Source organism: Hylobates moloch, unplaced genomic scaffold (assembly GCF_009828535.3).
Source record: "Hylobates moloch isolate HMO894 unplaced genomic scaffold, HMol_V3 SCAFFOLD_2, whole genome shotgun sequence".
NCBI lineage: Eukaryota > Metazoa > Chordata > Mammalia > Primates > Hylobatidae > Hylobates > Hylobates moloch.
In genome coordinates, this window is record NW_026652277.1 from 44,944,158 (window position 1) to 44,960,599 (window position 16,442).

The 16,442-nt window shown below is 38.3% G+C and overlaps 1 protein-coding gene across 2 annotated transcripts; it reads right to left on the bottom strand.

Moving 5' to 3' along the window:
- Nucleotides 1–401: 401 nt before the first annotated feature.
- On the bottom strand, nt 402–14,152 carry DMP1 (dentin matrix acidic phosphoprotein 1). 2 transcript variants are annotated; one of them, XM_032163799.1, is made up of 6 exons: nt 14,048–14,152; nt 7,919–7,997; nt 7,393–7,436; nt 5,220–5,252; nt 4,994–5,041; nt 402–2,791 (listed from the first exon to the last, which is right to left on the bottom strand). In XM_032163799.1, the coding sequence occupies exons 2-6, from the start codon at nt 7,974–7,976 to the stop codon at nt 1,433–1,435; spliced, it is 1,542 nt and encodes a 513-aa protein (XP_032019690.1). In that variant the 5' UTR covers nt 7,977–7,997; nt 14,048–14,152; the 3' UTR covers nt 402–1,432. The 2 variants fall into 2 exon arrangements, with proteins under 2 accessions (XP_032019690.1, XP_032019699.1); XM_032163808.1 differs by lacking the exon at nt 4,994–5,041.
- Between the last annotated feature and the right edge of the window lie 2,290 nt (nt 14,153–16,442).

Consider the following 16,442-nt stretch of genomic DNA (forward strand, 5'->3'; position numbering starts at 1 on the left):
AGGTGAAGTAGTTTCTTTCAAAGAAATAAAAATATTAGGAATATGGTTCTCTGTAGCTTCCAGAGCTTACACAAATGAGTCTGAGAGACCAGCAGGAACGAATGTGAAACCTAAACATCATAAACTTTTAGTGTGGCCTCAAACAAAAATTGAGAGTCTGCTTCATTTTTTCTCCCTGTTCTGTAACAGGTATAGTTAGTGAAATAGCATAAGCAACACATAGTACTTTTATCAAATGCTACCTGAATTACAAATAAAATTTTCAGGAAATAATTTAAGAAAATCTTTCAGTTTAATAGGAGGAAGGTAATGAACTATTTGGGAATTCTTTAAAGAAAGAGTTGCTTAACATAAATACATCCTAATAATCAACACCACGATTACAAATAAGCACATATTTCTTCTGGGTATTATAATCTTTATTACAAAACAAGTATTTTATGTTGAGGTAATATTTCAAATGGTATTTGGCAAAAATCAATTGAATCTTATATACAGACTTTTTCTCTGTAAAGGACTCAGAGAACAGTTTTTTTCTAGCATCGCACACAAACTGATTTTAGAAAAAATAAAGCTAAAAAGTATCTACGTAAAGAGGAATTTCTTTCTCCCATTCTTCCCGACCCAATCCTTCTTACCATCACCAGTGATCAGTAAGGTGATGTTTATGGGAGTTCTACAAAAAAAATGGTGAATTGGTAAATTAATTGGGAGAAAAAGATTTTCTTATCCAAAACAACTCACTGTGCCATAATTTCAAAGTGCTTTTGCAAACTAAGTATTTAATCCTATGGAATTTACTATTATTTATCCCAAGAATAGAATTCCCCGGTCTCCAATGAGGAAACCCTATGCAACCTTCCAACTCCAGTGTCTTCTGCTGTGAAGCCCTCCCTCGTTCTCCAACGCATTGGTCACCCTTCTCAGTGCTCCCAGACAGATATTGTGTTCATAGCTCTGTTTTGGCACTCACCATACTGGGTTGTAACAATTCTTGTTTCTCTTATACATATCCCTCTTTAATTCTGCAGCTTTGTGGATCCTTCTATACGCTCCTCAGGAGCAAGAAACAAGTCTTAACCTGCTTTACATTCTCAACATCTAGCATAGTGCCTGGTACATCATGGACACCCAATAGCTTTGTTTGTTAGGTTGATGAGTTAGCAACTATCTCAGCTGCAAAGTTATCGTGCAGATCCTTTCTTGCTTCTAGCCTCTTTGGATGTGTTCTGGTGTCACTCCACAGTATTTAAACCTCTATGAAATGATGACACCCTAGAAACAAGTGTAATGTCCAGCAATTCCTTTCAGGAAAAAAAATGGCATCTGGTTATTCTTTTGATCAAAACATCAATAAATTATGGTTATCATGATACACTTTCAAGCCCCTAAGACTCCTTTATGTGACAGCTGCTTCTTAGGACAGCTGATGCTAATAGCCGTCTTGGCAGTCATTGTCATCTTGTTCCCCAATGGGTTTGTTGTGATAGACATCAACTGTTAATTTCCGGCTCTCTATCTCAATGTTTTTCAACTGGCCGTCTTCCTCACTGCTTGATTTGCTCTCCGTGGAGTTACTGTCTTCTTTGGATCTGCTGCTGTCTTGAGAGTCACTGTCGTCTTCCTCAGAATGGCTTTCCTCGCTCTGACTCTCTGCTGAGGTGCTGTGAGACTGGAGGCCCTCCTGGCTAGAGCTGTTCTCATCCTCGGGGGACTCTGGGCTTTCCTCTGAGGAGCTGAGGCTCTCGCTGGATTCGCTGTCTGCTTGCTCCTCTCTGGATTCACTTTTTGAGTGGGAGAGTGTGTGTGAGCTGTCCTCCTCGCTGGAGTCACTGTCTTCCTGGTCTTCTACATGACTAGTTGGGGGGTCGGGGTTATCTCCCCTGGACTCACTCACCACCTCTTCCTGAGACTCACTGCTGTTCTCTTGAGACGACAGGTTGACCTCTTGGCTGGACTCACTGCTGGGACCATCTACATTTTGGCTCTCTTCCTGGGACAGATTCTCCTTGCTGTCTTCTTGAGAGTCACCCTTGCTGTCTCTCCTGGGTTGGCTGAGGCCAGTGTCTCTGGAGTTGCTGTTTTCTGTAGAGTCACTCTTGACTTCTTCCATTGTGTTGTTGTCATCAAGCTCGCCTCTGTCATCTTCCTCTGAGATGTGAGACTTCCTAAAAATTTTCCTACTGGAATGCTCCAGCAATTGGCTGTCACCTGAATCTTGAGTGTTTGCTTGCTCACTATTTTCTCCAGATTCTTTTGATTTCATGCCTGCACTGTTCATTCTGGAGTTTCCCCTTTCTCTCCTGATGCTGTCTGGGTCATCACTCTGCATTCCTTCATCGTCCAACTCGAAGCCGTCTCCATGGCTGCTCTCCCCATCACTGCCACCTCCCACCCAGTGCTCTTCACTCTCACTCTCTTGAGTGGGGTCACCTCCCTCAGGCCTGCTGTCCACCTGGTCCTCATTGTCAAGTTCCCTGCTCTCACTGGTTGTATCTTGGGCACTGTCTTGCCCTTGTGGGTCACCATCTTCACTGGATTGTATGGTGTCATCAGAGTACTCATCACTTCCCAGTCTGGAGTTTCCTCCTTCTTGTCTGTCTTTAGGCCCTGGGCCACTGTCGTCACCACCAAAGGTGTCATCTCCACTGTCATCTTCATCATCATCTTTATTGTCTCCTTCTTTTCCTGTGCTCCTGGAGAAGCCACCAGCTGGCTTATAAATGTATTGACGATCATCAGAGCTCAGGCCCTCCTCTGACTCAGTGCTGTCACTGGGGTCTTCATTTGCCTAGAATTTGGGGTTAAGAGATATGGTCAGTATTCCAGGAACTGATAGAGAAGGAGTTATCTAAAGCCTTTCTAGTCTTTCTGCTTCCTTCGTCCTACGTCCCCTCCTCTAATCTATGGTCAGTTTTACTACTCAATAACCTCTCTACCAGAGCTTAAACAGGAAGGAAGAGGAACTGAAACTCAAGTGGTTCCATTTTATATAGGCACACTTCACTCAATGCTGCCAACATTTTCTCAAAAAGCTTTCTGGAAATCACACTTATGAAATTCAAACCATACTGTACATATAATTCCTTTAAAAAAAAAAAAAACAACTCTTGGGCCGGGCACGGTGGCTCACACCCGTAACCCAGCACTTTAGGAGGCCGAGGTGGGCGGATCACGAGGTCAAGAGATCGAGACCATCTTGGCCAACGTGGTGAAACCCCATCTCTACTAAAAATATAAAAATTAGCTGGCCATGGTGCCACACACCTGTAGTCCCAGCTACTTGGGAGGCTGAGGCAGGAGAATCACTTGAACCTGGGAGGCAGAGGTTGCAGTGAGCCGAGATCAAGCCACTGCACTCCAGCCTGGCGACAGAGCGAGACTCCGTCTCAAACAAACAAACAAACAAACAAACAAACAAACAAACACAACAAAAAAAAACCTCTTAGGTAATTGTTTGTGAATTAGAGTTGGTTTATAATGCTCATGCATTAAAGCGTTTGGTGCAAAACAGAGTTTTTAAAAATATTGAGTGATCTTAAAATGACCCCAATTTTTTTTCTTCTGGAGGGAAAAATGTACTAGGACAAGAGGATAAAATCTTTAGCTAAAATGAAAATAAAATATTACAGTAAGGTATATACTTCACCCAAACCATGTTTCTTCCTCGTTAGTACAACCAGAAAGTTGCCTATAGATGATTCAGCTAGAAGACACCAACTAGTGTGACCAACAAGGCACCTTAGTGCTACGTGGGAATTCAGAGAGGTGAGCCCTGTAAGTAAAACAATTCGATGCTCTGTACCAGTAAGGAAGGACAGTAAGTCTTCATACATTATGTTCCCAAAATATCTGCTCTGTTTACCATACCCTACAACAGAGCATACCTGCTAGTTTTTGTTTTGTTTTGTTTTGTCTTTACACATCCCTACTGATCAATGTCTGAGTCTGTAATTGGATAACTGGGAGTACTTGTGTATACGCTATTGATCTCTCTTCCTAGCAGTGGAGTTTTATGCTAGTATGGTGGAACTGAGCATGGATTTAACCCGCCGTACCTCGTTAACCCAACTCACAAGCAGGAACTGCAGGAATCACCATACCTCATTACCCTTTCTCAAACAGGAATTGCTACCGTAACTTGCAAGCTTAGAGACCGTTGAGACAACAAATCACAAAGTCCCCAGCAAACAGCATTTCTCCAGTTCTATGCTTTTAAATTTCTAGAATGTTCCTTTGATAACCTTAAGTAAATAGGGATAAACAGGCTAATAATTCATCTTCCAACTCTGGCTAAGTGTAGAATGCAACGTGGATCAAAGTCTTAGGGAGAAATCTGGCTCCTGGACTCTCTGGAGCCCCACAGGATTGAGTTTGGTCAAAACAATAGCATAGCTAAGAAAGTAACAACACTTAGTCTTAGAAAAATGAAAAAGAATGTCAGCTTTCAGAGATATAAACTGAGTCTGCCTTTCTCACTCCCAGAGCCCAGTCCCACAGATGGGACTATTTTTAAAGAGAAAGTCATTACTGAAGCAGTTCTTCTCGTTAAAGTTTCCTCAGGGCTGTCCTGTTCTGTCTTCAAGCAGGATCCTTGACACAGAGAAGTTCCCAGGCACTTCTTCACCTGATCTGAACTGCTCCAGTTGTAAAAGCAACATTTTAAGTTGATAAGTAAGTTTGACATGGTCAATGACCATTTGTGAGTGTGTGTGTGTGTGTGTGTGTGTATGTGTTTATTTTTTAACTAGGAGAGACATTTGGGGCCACAGTGCTAGCAATCTAGCCTCAGTGATGAAAATTAGATGAATAGATTGTCTGCATGTGAATTCTCCTTACTCCTTTTTCTCTTCTTATTTTATGGGACTGTTTAGCCAGCATAACTCATAGTTATAAATATTATATTTAGAACTGTTGCCAGGTAATTTAATCTAACATCATTTCCTTCCATTCCTAAGTAGCCTGAAAAGTTAAGTAAGGTCTGTTTAATTACCTGTTCCTCTGAGCTAACTTTACTTCCTTCTGATGACTCACTGCTCTCCTGAAAGGGGAAAAATGTTTACTTTTCTTTTTAGTAATTCCTTAGGAAAGAAAAAAACATGATGCACATCAATTGCTTCCAGTCTGGATTTACTAATTTCAAAATTGTAAAAGGCAATGGGAAGAGTGTTAAAGTTACTTCATGAGATGTTTATGACAAAAGTAAATGAGATAGTTACCAAGGGTGGTGTTGGTGCCTGAGCCAAATGACCCTGCAAAAAAGGAAAGGAAGGAAAACAAATTACTCCCTCACAGATGGATTTCATTACTGTAATTATTTACAATAATTTTAGGTGATTATTTTTAGTTTTTTGGTAGAGATCTTACATTTACATGAATAATAGTGAAATTTTGTGATGAAATGGTTCAAAAAGGAAAGTAAAATGACTAATGGCTTGAAAAGAGCTTGGGGTATAAGAGACCTAAACAATGTTTATATTTCTGATATTTCATTTACAGAAATAAATATGCTTTCTTTGAACCTGGCTGTTCATACAACCTAGAGGAAATGTAACATAGGAAAAGCAGCATTGAAACTCAGAATCCAGATTTAAGTCTCAGTTAACTCACTGGTTTTGGTTTTAGCCCTGAAAACCAATCATCTTGGTGTTAGCACTGAAAGTCATATGTTCCAGGAAACCCCTAAGTTCCAGATAAACCGAGATGGTTGGTTACTCTAGGTGAAGGTGGGCAATTCACTTCACATGTCTGACCACCAGTTGCTTATTCATAAATTAAGGAAATTAACACCCACTGTGCTTACCCCACAAGGTAGTTATGAGGATGAAACCAGCTAATGCCTATGGAAGTATCTCGAAAACTATTTATCCAACATGATATAAACTAAAGAAAAAATACATTTGACAACATCCACCTTATAAAATTTAATAGTAAACAAAACTGAATTGAGAAAGCCATGAAACCTTTCTCGAGTCATGTAAAAGCCCTGCTATTAAAAACAAATGCTAAGTCAGAAATTTACCTAGTCATACTTCTGATTTATTTCACTATCTTTGGTCTCATAAGCACTATAAGAATGCCTTAGCAACTTCTGGTACCCCTCCTCATCACTTCTCCCCCTTCCCCTTGAAGAGGGCAAAGTCCTGTGTGGAACACCCAAGGCGCAAAGTAGAGCAGGGAGGAGCTGCTATTGACATGTTTTCAACGTGCGTCTCAGCGGTGCTGGACTGGGGATATCTCCTTAGAGAAAGGAGCTATCATCACTCTGTCTTTGGCCTGCAACACTGCAGGAGGCACAATGGCAGCCTGTGCTCCAGTCAGTTATCATTTGGAATTAATGGGTGGAAGGGAGCAAGACATGGTTATTTTTCTCATGCCAAGGCTGGATTTGAGAACAGGGCATGTTTGTGCATCTCTGGTTAAATGAGAGAGAGGATCTAGAATGTCTGCTTTTAAATTAACCAGCCTATGGATATCTCTGAAGAAAGTTCATAATAAATACTGCAAAGTCTATTCCAGACTCAGGCATGGACAGGACCCCACCTCAGGTCGCTGACATTATCTGGCCACCACCAAAAGCATTGGGGCCAAGCTTTATCATATGTAAAAGCCAGTAGGAAACACGGTAGTGAACAAAATGCTCTGATTTAGCATAAGATTTTAACCCTTAGTGCCAATCTTGAGAATTTTCTGACCTTTTAGGCCTGGCTCCTCCCTGAGAGGGATATAACACTCTGGTTAAGAATGTGGATTCTGGAGCTAGAGTGACATAATATCAAAGTCTGGCTCTAACACTAATTAACCATGTAACCTAGACAATTGAATTACTCTCTGTGATCAGTTTTCTCATCTATAAAGTGAGAAGAAAACATAATGCCTAATTCACAGAGGTGTGAAAATTAAGAAAGTTAATATATGTAAAAGACTCAGAACTGTGCCTGGCAATGATTCTTGAGTTATTGAGAGTTAGTAACTCTCAATATAATAACATGCTAGCAACATTAGCTCTCATTCCAGAGACTCTAGTGTCCTCCCATTCTTCTTTCTTTTCTCACCTGCCAGGACTTGACCTCTTGCCCACCAGATAACTCTTGTTAAAACAGATTTCAAGTCATAATCTCTTCTGAAAACTCTTGGTTCATTGCCATGCATCCCCTGGTACTATTATACACATCCATTATAAGAAGAAAGCTAACAGAAAATATGCTTCCTTGCCAGAGTATACTACTAAGTTGGAATCACAGCATTATTTTCTTCTATGAACTCTATAGCTTAGCTTATTAATATGCTCATGAAGTCATTAGCAGTTTCAACATTTGCAATGAAGTCAATTTGGGTATACTCATAATAAATTAAAATTAAAATATTTCAAAAAGTCATATTTCTACTCACCTTCCATTCTTCAGAACTCTCAGATTCATTATTTTGATACCTGGCTACCTAGAAAATTTAGTACACATGGTAAATCCAAAGAGAAATTTCTGAAGCAATAGTTATTAACACTTTTCATACATAGGAGTAGGGATAGTCAAATTTCAGGCATCAGAATCACCTGGAGGCCTTGTTAAAACACTGATTTCTGTTGCCTATCCCTAAAGAGTCTGGTTTAGCAGCTCTGAGGTAGGGTCCAAGAATTTGGATTTCTAACAAGGTCCTAGTTGATGCTGATGCTGGTGGTTCCAGGATGACACTTTAAGAAACACTGCTTATAGGAAAGAAAAATATGAATGATATCTATATGAATGGCAACTGAACAGAATAAAAAACAACTTGAATGATATTTCTTAAGAAAACAGCGTGCTAAGAAACTACTATTTTTACTGGACTGGAACATACACAGCCATCTTGGTTCATAGCCAATGAAAATTGTGGAGTTTTAAGTATGAAAGGGTTTTTTCATATATCCCTACCCTAATACTTACTGGGAGAGCACAGGATAATCCCCAAAGGAACATGAGCAGGATGCTGATCTTCATAGTTGGGTGTGATACCTCTACCTGGAATGAAGGACATAGATGTTTCTCTCCATGTTAAAGAAATAAAGTAACTTCAACTTTTTAACAGTTTCTTCCTACTAAAAATTCATCCAAATGTCCATGAGCTGATGAATGGGTAAATAAAATTTACTGTATCTATAGAACAGAGTATTGTTCAACCATGAAGAGGAATGAAGTACTGACAAGTGCTGCAGAGTAGAGGAAGCTTGAGAACACTATGCTAAGTGAAAGAAGCCAGACAAAAAGGCACATTGGAATGATTCTATTTACATGAAATGTCCAGAATAGGCAAATCTACAGAGAGAAAAAGTCGACTAGTGGTTGCCCAGAGCTTGTGCAGATGGGAGGTTGAGGGGTGACAGTTAATGGGTACAGGATTTCTTTCGGAGGTGATGAAACTGTTCCACGTATTGTAGCGAAGTTTGCACAACTCTGTGAATATACTGAAAACCACTGAGCTATACACTTCAAATTAGTGAAGTATGTGGTATATAGATTATAACTCAACAAAGTGGTTTTTAAAAACCTCACTCCTAAGAAATAAATTGAAAATGTTTCAATGAGGAGATGTACAAACGCTAACACATAAAGTATGATAAATTGAAGAAAAAGTAAAGAAAGAGGAATATAGAAATTTCTGTCCATTCCCTTTTACAATAATTATGCAGCTTGGTATGGCAGAGCACCCTAGCAAATGTATTCTCCCTAAAAAACTACACTTAATGACACCAGTGACAGGTGGTGGGCATTTGTTTTCACACACACACACACACACACACACACACACACACAATGGTTTCTAAGTCACATTTATGACTGCATAATAATGTCTACACAAAATAGATTGTTTTTGCTTTTTTGTGATCTGCAAGAGATGCGCTAGAGTAGGCTTCATATTACAACTTCAGAAGGCTCTTAATATCTACTGTGACATGTTTAGTCATACATTATACATGATTATGCTAAATTATTTTTGCTGTCATTCACAGTACTGAAGGATTTGGGGAAGATTAGAGGTTTGGGATACACTTGTAAATCATGCTGAGACAAACATGCCAAATCAAACTATTTTTCTGGAGGGTAACTTCATTTCACACTTCAAGAACTGTTGCTTTGGAAAACACTTTGTTTTGTATTTAAAAATAGATGTACTAGATGCTAAAGTAAAAATTTATTGAAATGGTTTAAGGAACGCAATTTACCCTGCACTAGTAAGCCCTGGTAAGTGCCCTAGCATACTTGTCTGGTGAACTTCCATACATTTCACAAATAATCTTGCAAGTTTATTTCACGTTTGTTGATTTGTTTCATTTCTTTAAATGTTAAATGTATACTGTGAAAGGAAAATAAAATCTTGGGACCCCAAACTCACTAAGTCAAAGGGAAAGTCCACCTAGGAACTGGGTCACTCAAACCTGCCTCCCATTTTGTTCTTAAAAAGATAGCTACAAGGATAAAAGGCTATGTATCTCCCTCACAATTTTCTCACAGGGAAATTCCTGTGGGCCCTGAGATCTTTACCCTAAAATGGTCTGGTTGAATTTCACCCTTACAATGTAAATTAACAGCTTACCTTCATAAGTTCAGGACAAAGGACAGAACTAAAAGTCATTCCTCTTCTCACCTGAGACAGATGCATGTCTGACAGCTTCCTCTAGTCTATGTTTATTTTATCTTATGTAGAAATGCAGATTCACTGGGCATGAGACAAATGCATAATTGACTATTCCTCTACCCTCTCCTTTCACATATAAAATGTGGGTTCAGTGAGCACTAAACTAAGACTCAAAGGAATGCAACCACTTGCCTTTTTTATCTATCCTTCCTTTCTCCTATTGCCCGCTCTTTCCCCTTTATAATAGTGAAGTCCCCAGACTCTCTTTGTAAAGAAACATGGACCATAGATGTTTCTGGTGGTTTTGTGTTCCTTTTTCCCAGGTGCATCCTCAATTTTGGCGAGATAAGTCTCCAAAAATAATTGAGACTCACCTCACTCATTTTCTTTGATTTGCAATAGTTTACTAGTATAGGAACTCAGAAAACAATACTCCATAATGAAGGCCTCAGAAGCAGCCTCAGAAGCAAAAGCTTCTCTCTGACCTTCCCCTGCCCTCCTATCTCTGGCCCCTCATTCTCCCCTGAGACTAACCATAGAAACTAGAATGCCTCTTCCCAAAGGCAGGTTATAGAAACCAGAACCTCTTTTCCCCAAAGCCAGCAAAAAAACCTAAAAATATTACCCTAAGTCCTCCTGTCTTTCTGTGTAACAACTGGCCGTAAAGAAATTCTCTGACCCACCTAGTTTAATTGTAGGTCATAAGACTCCCATTCCAGAGAAGGTCCTGTCCCATATCAAGAAGGAAGAAATGCTGCACGGAGAGGCCAAGAAGAATCTGGACAGGCCTTGCTGGGCCACCCCACTTGGTCTACTAGTATAAGGTCAAAACCTTTTTGTCCAGTCATATTTCTCCATGGCTGCCCATGTTTTGTTGGACATAAGCATACAGATGGACAGTTTGTCCTGTATCTTTAGGTCTTCATTCTGAAGGCTCCTGTGTCACATAAAAATAAATTTGTATTCCTTTTCTCCTATTAATCTATCTTTTGTCAGTTGGTTTTCAGCGAAACTTCAGAGGGTGAAGGGGAAGTTTTCCCTTGGCCCCTAAACTAATGATAGGAGTTAAAAGCCAAAGATTCTCAACCCTAAATGTATATTACTATCAACTGGGAAGGGTTTTAAAAATGCCAATGCACAAATCCCATCCCAGGGCAATAAATCCATTCACTTGGGTAGGCACAGGAATAGGTTTGTTTTTAAAGTTCCACAACAGATTTTAACACTTGATCTAAGAAATAAAACTATCATAAGTAGCCAGGCATGGTGGCATGTGCCTGTAGTCCCAGCTACTCAGGAGGCTGAGTGGGGAGAATTCTTTGAGCCAGGGAGGTTGAAGCTGCACTGAGCCATGATTGTGCCACTCCACTCCAGTTTGGGTGAAAGAGCAAGACCCTATCTCAAAAAGAAAAAAAGAAAAAAATATATATATATAGCACTCAAAAATGCCTGAATATGCTGAATATTGCCTGAAACATTGGGCTCGAGAAGTCATTTAATCTTATTTTTAATGTATTCAAGAAAATAATAGCAATCCTAAGATAAGGAGCCTGAACAGACTTCTCATTTCTACTTTCACACAACTCAAATGGTCAAACAACCTCTCATGTATATTATGGGCATTATCTCTCCTCAGTATAGTTATTCTTAATTTGTGCTACTTTCTTTATTCTAATTCAGAATAGTGTATATCAGTCCTTATGTTTGATACTATCTGAATTTCTTTTAAAAATCCTTCAATTAATATCAACAGAGAAAAACATATGAAAATGCTTAACTACACCAAAATCAAGCTTAATTTAATAGATGTTACTTCTCTTTAGATCCTACAATCAAAACTTTTTTTTAAATTTGTTAGGTTTATTTCTTCAGGAAAGCAAAATTTTCTCAAATATGATATTCTCAAAATAACCCTTTCAATGGTTTCAGCTTCACAGATCAAATGAAAGTTACCTCATCATTTTAATTTTCAAAGTGAAATTTGAATAGGGTTATAATTACATGATTCTCTGAAAACTAGCAAATATTAGAGCCTTGAAAGAAGGTCAATGGCTATTGAATTCTCTTGTATTTTCTTTAGCTTCTCTCATCTAAATAATTAGAAAATTGGGGATGCCATTGTGCATTTATTCTAAACCAATGAATGTTGTGTTTTCTCACAGAGAAGTGCATGTGCCTAGTGCTCAAGTTTCTTTAGAGATGGAAGAGTCTAAAACACAAGAAAGATGCCCTAACTTGCTCAGGATTCTAGAAATACTAGTTAGCACCCTGACCTAAAGCAATAATTTCCCAGATGCAAGTCCAGTAAACTAAAATAAAAGACACTCTAGAGTTCTGAGAGAGCTGATGTTGCCACCCAAAAAATATAGTCCGACCTTAAGCATTAAAGAAAGTCAGATCTTAAACCCCATATTAGGTTTGCGTTTGGCATTTTTGATAAAAATAATTATAATTTTGTGAAGTGCATTTCCAAACAAGAGCTCCAAACTTTTATAAACATTTTGACTACTATTCGAAAAAGAGTAGAAGCAGATAGGCAGTAGCCGTTTTCTGAATAATAAATGTGAACCACAGCTACAAGCCTGCAATTAAAAGTCCAGAACTTTGAGTTCTTCTTCAGTGATTGGTTAATGTTATTTCTACATTCCACATGCTGTCATTCTACAGTGAGATGATGTAACAAAAGGAAATCAACAACTTGAGTTCCATCCATTTGGAAGGCGGTGTATTAGAGAATTTCTGCCTTTGTGAATTATTATCAGAGAGTTGAAAAGAGCCAAATGTTTAGGATGTGGAGAGGGAAACTGAAGTCAAGATTTCAGGTGTATTTCTTCCGGCTCTTAAGTAAGGAAATTTCTTCTAGAATTTTCTCAAGGTTAAGATACATTTGTAAAATATGTATCTTCTCATGTAAACCAAAATGAAGGAAATGGGCCAAAAGAAGAAAATAAACGTTTGAAAAGTCATAGACTCTTTTCTCTTTTGGAAAACAATTCATCATATTAATTTGCTTTATTTGTCTTAGTATTGTTATCTTCAAGAACACAACTGAACAATACATTCATTCATTAGCAGTCAGTAAATATTTATGAACATGCAATGTGTTAGGCACTTTTCTAGCCCATATTCTCAAAACCAACAATTTAAGAAACTCTAATATTTTAGTAGCTTTCTCCATGTACAACCTTTAAATGTACATTAACAGGAAACTTTAATAATAATAAACGATAATAATAAAATAAGCTGGTTTTATAAAAATAAAATTAACCAGAATCCAACTAACTAGAACCTGCTAGAATTTGTTTTCTTATTACTCTTTGAAAATAGAATCAAACTTGGCCAGGATATGAACTCTACCAGGAATCCAGAGAAATAAACAAACCAAAAAAAAAATTCCAATTTTTCCTATTGTATGTGTCTTAAGGTCAATTACGATGAATCCAATATTATATACTTTTAACCACAGGAAAATAACTCTAAGGTGCCCCCAAAATTAAATATAGATTTGGAAGGCCTCTAAGCATCTGAGGCACGTTGTTTTACGTCACCATTTTCAGGTAGATAAGTGGACTAATACCCTTTAGAAAATGGTTTGTTCACGTTTTTGAACAACAAGGTTAAAATAGGATAGTCAAGCCTCAGTTAAACAGAAAGTATGGTTAACCACAAGTTACCGCTCTTAAGGAAGACAAGTTGCTAAAACACATGGACTCTTCTAAATGTCATACAGATGAAGAAGTGCACTGAATACAGTAAATAAAAATACAAATGGACATTTTAAAATATATGTTTTAAAATGCAATATTTTAAAATACAATTATATTCAACATTTATTGAATTCTAACTGTATTCAAGGCATCATGCTAACATGATAAAAAACATAATTATCACACCCTCAGTTATTTCAGTAGTTTAATCATCTTTTAGTTACTTATGCAGTTCATAATAAATGTTACTAGATGCTCTCTAGATGAATAACACTACATTTTTAATTTTAAAAAAATTCTTCTGAAAGTCCTGCCATTCAATGAGTTTAGCTTTTTTTTTCACAATCTTGTAGGCTGCAAATATTCCCATATTCATGAAACACATTGTAAAAGTTGTATATGTTTTGCTAATTAAAACTAAATTTAAAAATGACCTTCCATCTGCCTCCTGTTCTATAAACTTTCCCTTTTAGAAGTGTCATGCAGAGATCTAATTAAAGCATTACCAAGAAAAACACCTGGCTCTATTGACTTAACGTGTCATTTTAATATCATTATTTACTGTGGCATAAACAACAGGCACGAAAATAGAAACTGTTTTTACCCAAAGCGCAGCTCTCCCACCTCTCCCTACATGGTATAATGCCTCAAACATGTATACATATTTAATATTTTCCAAACAACCAGCAAAAGTCATTTTAAAAAATTAAATGATGAAAATGACTTACCCTCTGTAGTTCACAAAGAATCTTTTCAAAAAGTCTCAAAAATCAGGTTGACGTTCTCACAGAGGAAATCTATGCCTAATGAAGCCACTCTTGTGTTGATATCCTGGACACTTCTCTGACTGTGCAGGAATTTAAACTCTGCTGCAGCTCTTCATAGCCAATCAACCTCAGGCTGGAGGTGACTGACATCACAAGGTGTCACCGGGACCCCGGTACACCCACACTTCCTCCAGCTGGCAGAGGCACATTTTCCCTAAAAAGCTCTTGTGGTTCCCAAATGACTAGACTAGTTTCCATTAAATTGAAGATCTTCCCAAAACTTTATTTTGATTTCTAAATATATGTCATTCACATTCAGGCAGGCTTCTGAACATTATAAACAATGACAATGTCTTCTACCCACCGACAGATCTCAGCAGACCCAAGGATGGGAAAGGCGGAGGCAGGGGTGGGTAGAAAGTTTCCTGTTAATGTACATTTCCAGGTTGTACATGGAGAAAGCTACTAAAATACTAGAGTTTCTTAAATTGTTGGTTTTGAGAATATGGGCTTTTATTTCTTCCTTTTTCCTCTTTTAACAACCTCTACTACTCACCTACTTTTCCTCTCATCTCCCCACCCCCATATGCACACAAAGATCCAAAACTCCTGCTAATCTAATAAAACGTCCACTAAAGTACCCCCCTTAAGTAACTATTGTGTTATTCAAACAATTTACATCTAACACTTAATCAGTCCCCCTGTTTGCCACATTTTAATGATTCTTTGAAATCAGAATTGGATTAAGGGGAATAGTAGTTGGGTAGCATCCAAGAAAACTAATCTTGAAGGGACTCTATGCCACCACTGAAAATGTAATGACATGGATAAAATGATATTTACCAAAACATTTTCGAGGAAGCATAGTAGAAGTTGTAGGGAGCTGGAAATGGGTTTGGCAATTTCCCAGGAGCATGTTCAAGTGACAGCAGGATGGCCACTGAACAAGTATTTAGAAAATATCAGCTGCTGGACCTTAATTTCCTTAGGAGTAGGGATGTTTGCTTCTTTACTGATCTATAATCAGTGCCCGGATACCTAGAACAGTTCTTAATAAGTTCTCAGTACTCTTTGAATGACTGAGTGGATTGGCTTGAAAAGTAGCCAGATTATTAACTTGATTACAGTATCTGCATAACTCACTGTGACTTTTAAAAAAATGCTTTAATTGTTAAAAAAAAAAAGTTGAGCTGATGCTCCTAACATGGATCTAGAAAATTAGAGTGCCCAATTTATTCAGGCAACTAATGTCAGATATATGGATTATCGACACATTTAGTGTGAACTATAATACGGGGTGGGTGGTGCAGACAATGCGGAAAGAGATGTCTATTTTCATTTAGGGTTGTTTAGAAAGCCAAAGTCCATATGGGGAAGCTATAAATTCCCTGTGTCTTGCTCTGGTTCTGAATTACACTCTCTGATGGTTTCATGAGTCTTGACTGAGATCTGTGCTAAAAGAACCTTATAATCTTATGACAGAATTGGATTCTGGGCAGATTTGGGCAGACCGCATTACAAGACATTATTTTAGACTCTCTTCAAATCCCTACATAAAAACAGAGGAGCAATTAGATAACAAAATTGAAAACTGTGGATAACATTTACAATAAAACTAGGCATTTTTGTTATCTATTGCTATATCAAAAACCACTTCAATACTTTGCATTTTAAAACAACTACCATTTTGTTATCTGTCATAGCTAGCGCTGTAGTCATCTGAAGACTCAGTTGGGGCAGAACATTTCAGATGCCACTTTCATAGTTGTTACCTGAGAGCTCAGCTGGAGCTGTAATTCTGAGCACTTTAGTTCTTTACATGGCCTCTCCTTGGCTTGGCCTTCTCACAACCTGAAGGCTGGGGGCCAAGAGTTCCTAGAATATCATTTTTCCGTATTCTGTTGGTCAATCAATCACAGGAGATCTCAGATTCATAAGGAGAAATACTCCCTACCTTTGGGTGTCAGATCAGGATGCACATGTATAGGGAGCAGAGGAAATGTTGAGGCAGTTTTTGATTAGTTACCACCCTGTATGACAAGTTATATCCACTAACTCCAAGGTGACTAAGGACAAAGTCTGCAACTGCCACAAGACCTAGAGAGTCTATCCAGGAGTGAGCAGAGGAAAGCAACAGGAAATCTGATGGACATGAGAACAGCAGAACTCAAGGCAGTCAAGAATTATTGCTGATGGGTGCCAGTGGTTCATAGCACAGCTGAAGGATCTAGACCAGTCTAGCCCCTAAGGATTCTGAGCGACTACAGCTGCTTTCTAAGACAGACTCACATAGAGGAGAAACTTCTGGGAGTGGAATAAAAATTACACAGGATATAGACAATAGAGAAGACACAGA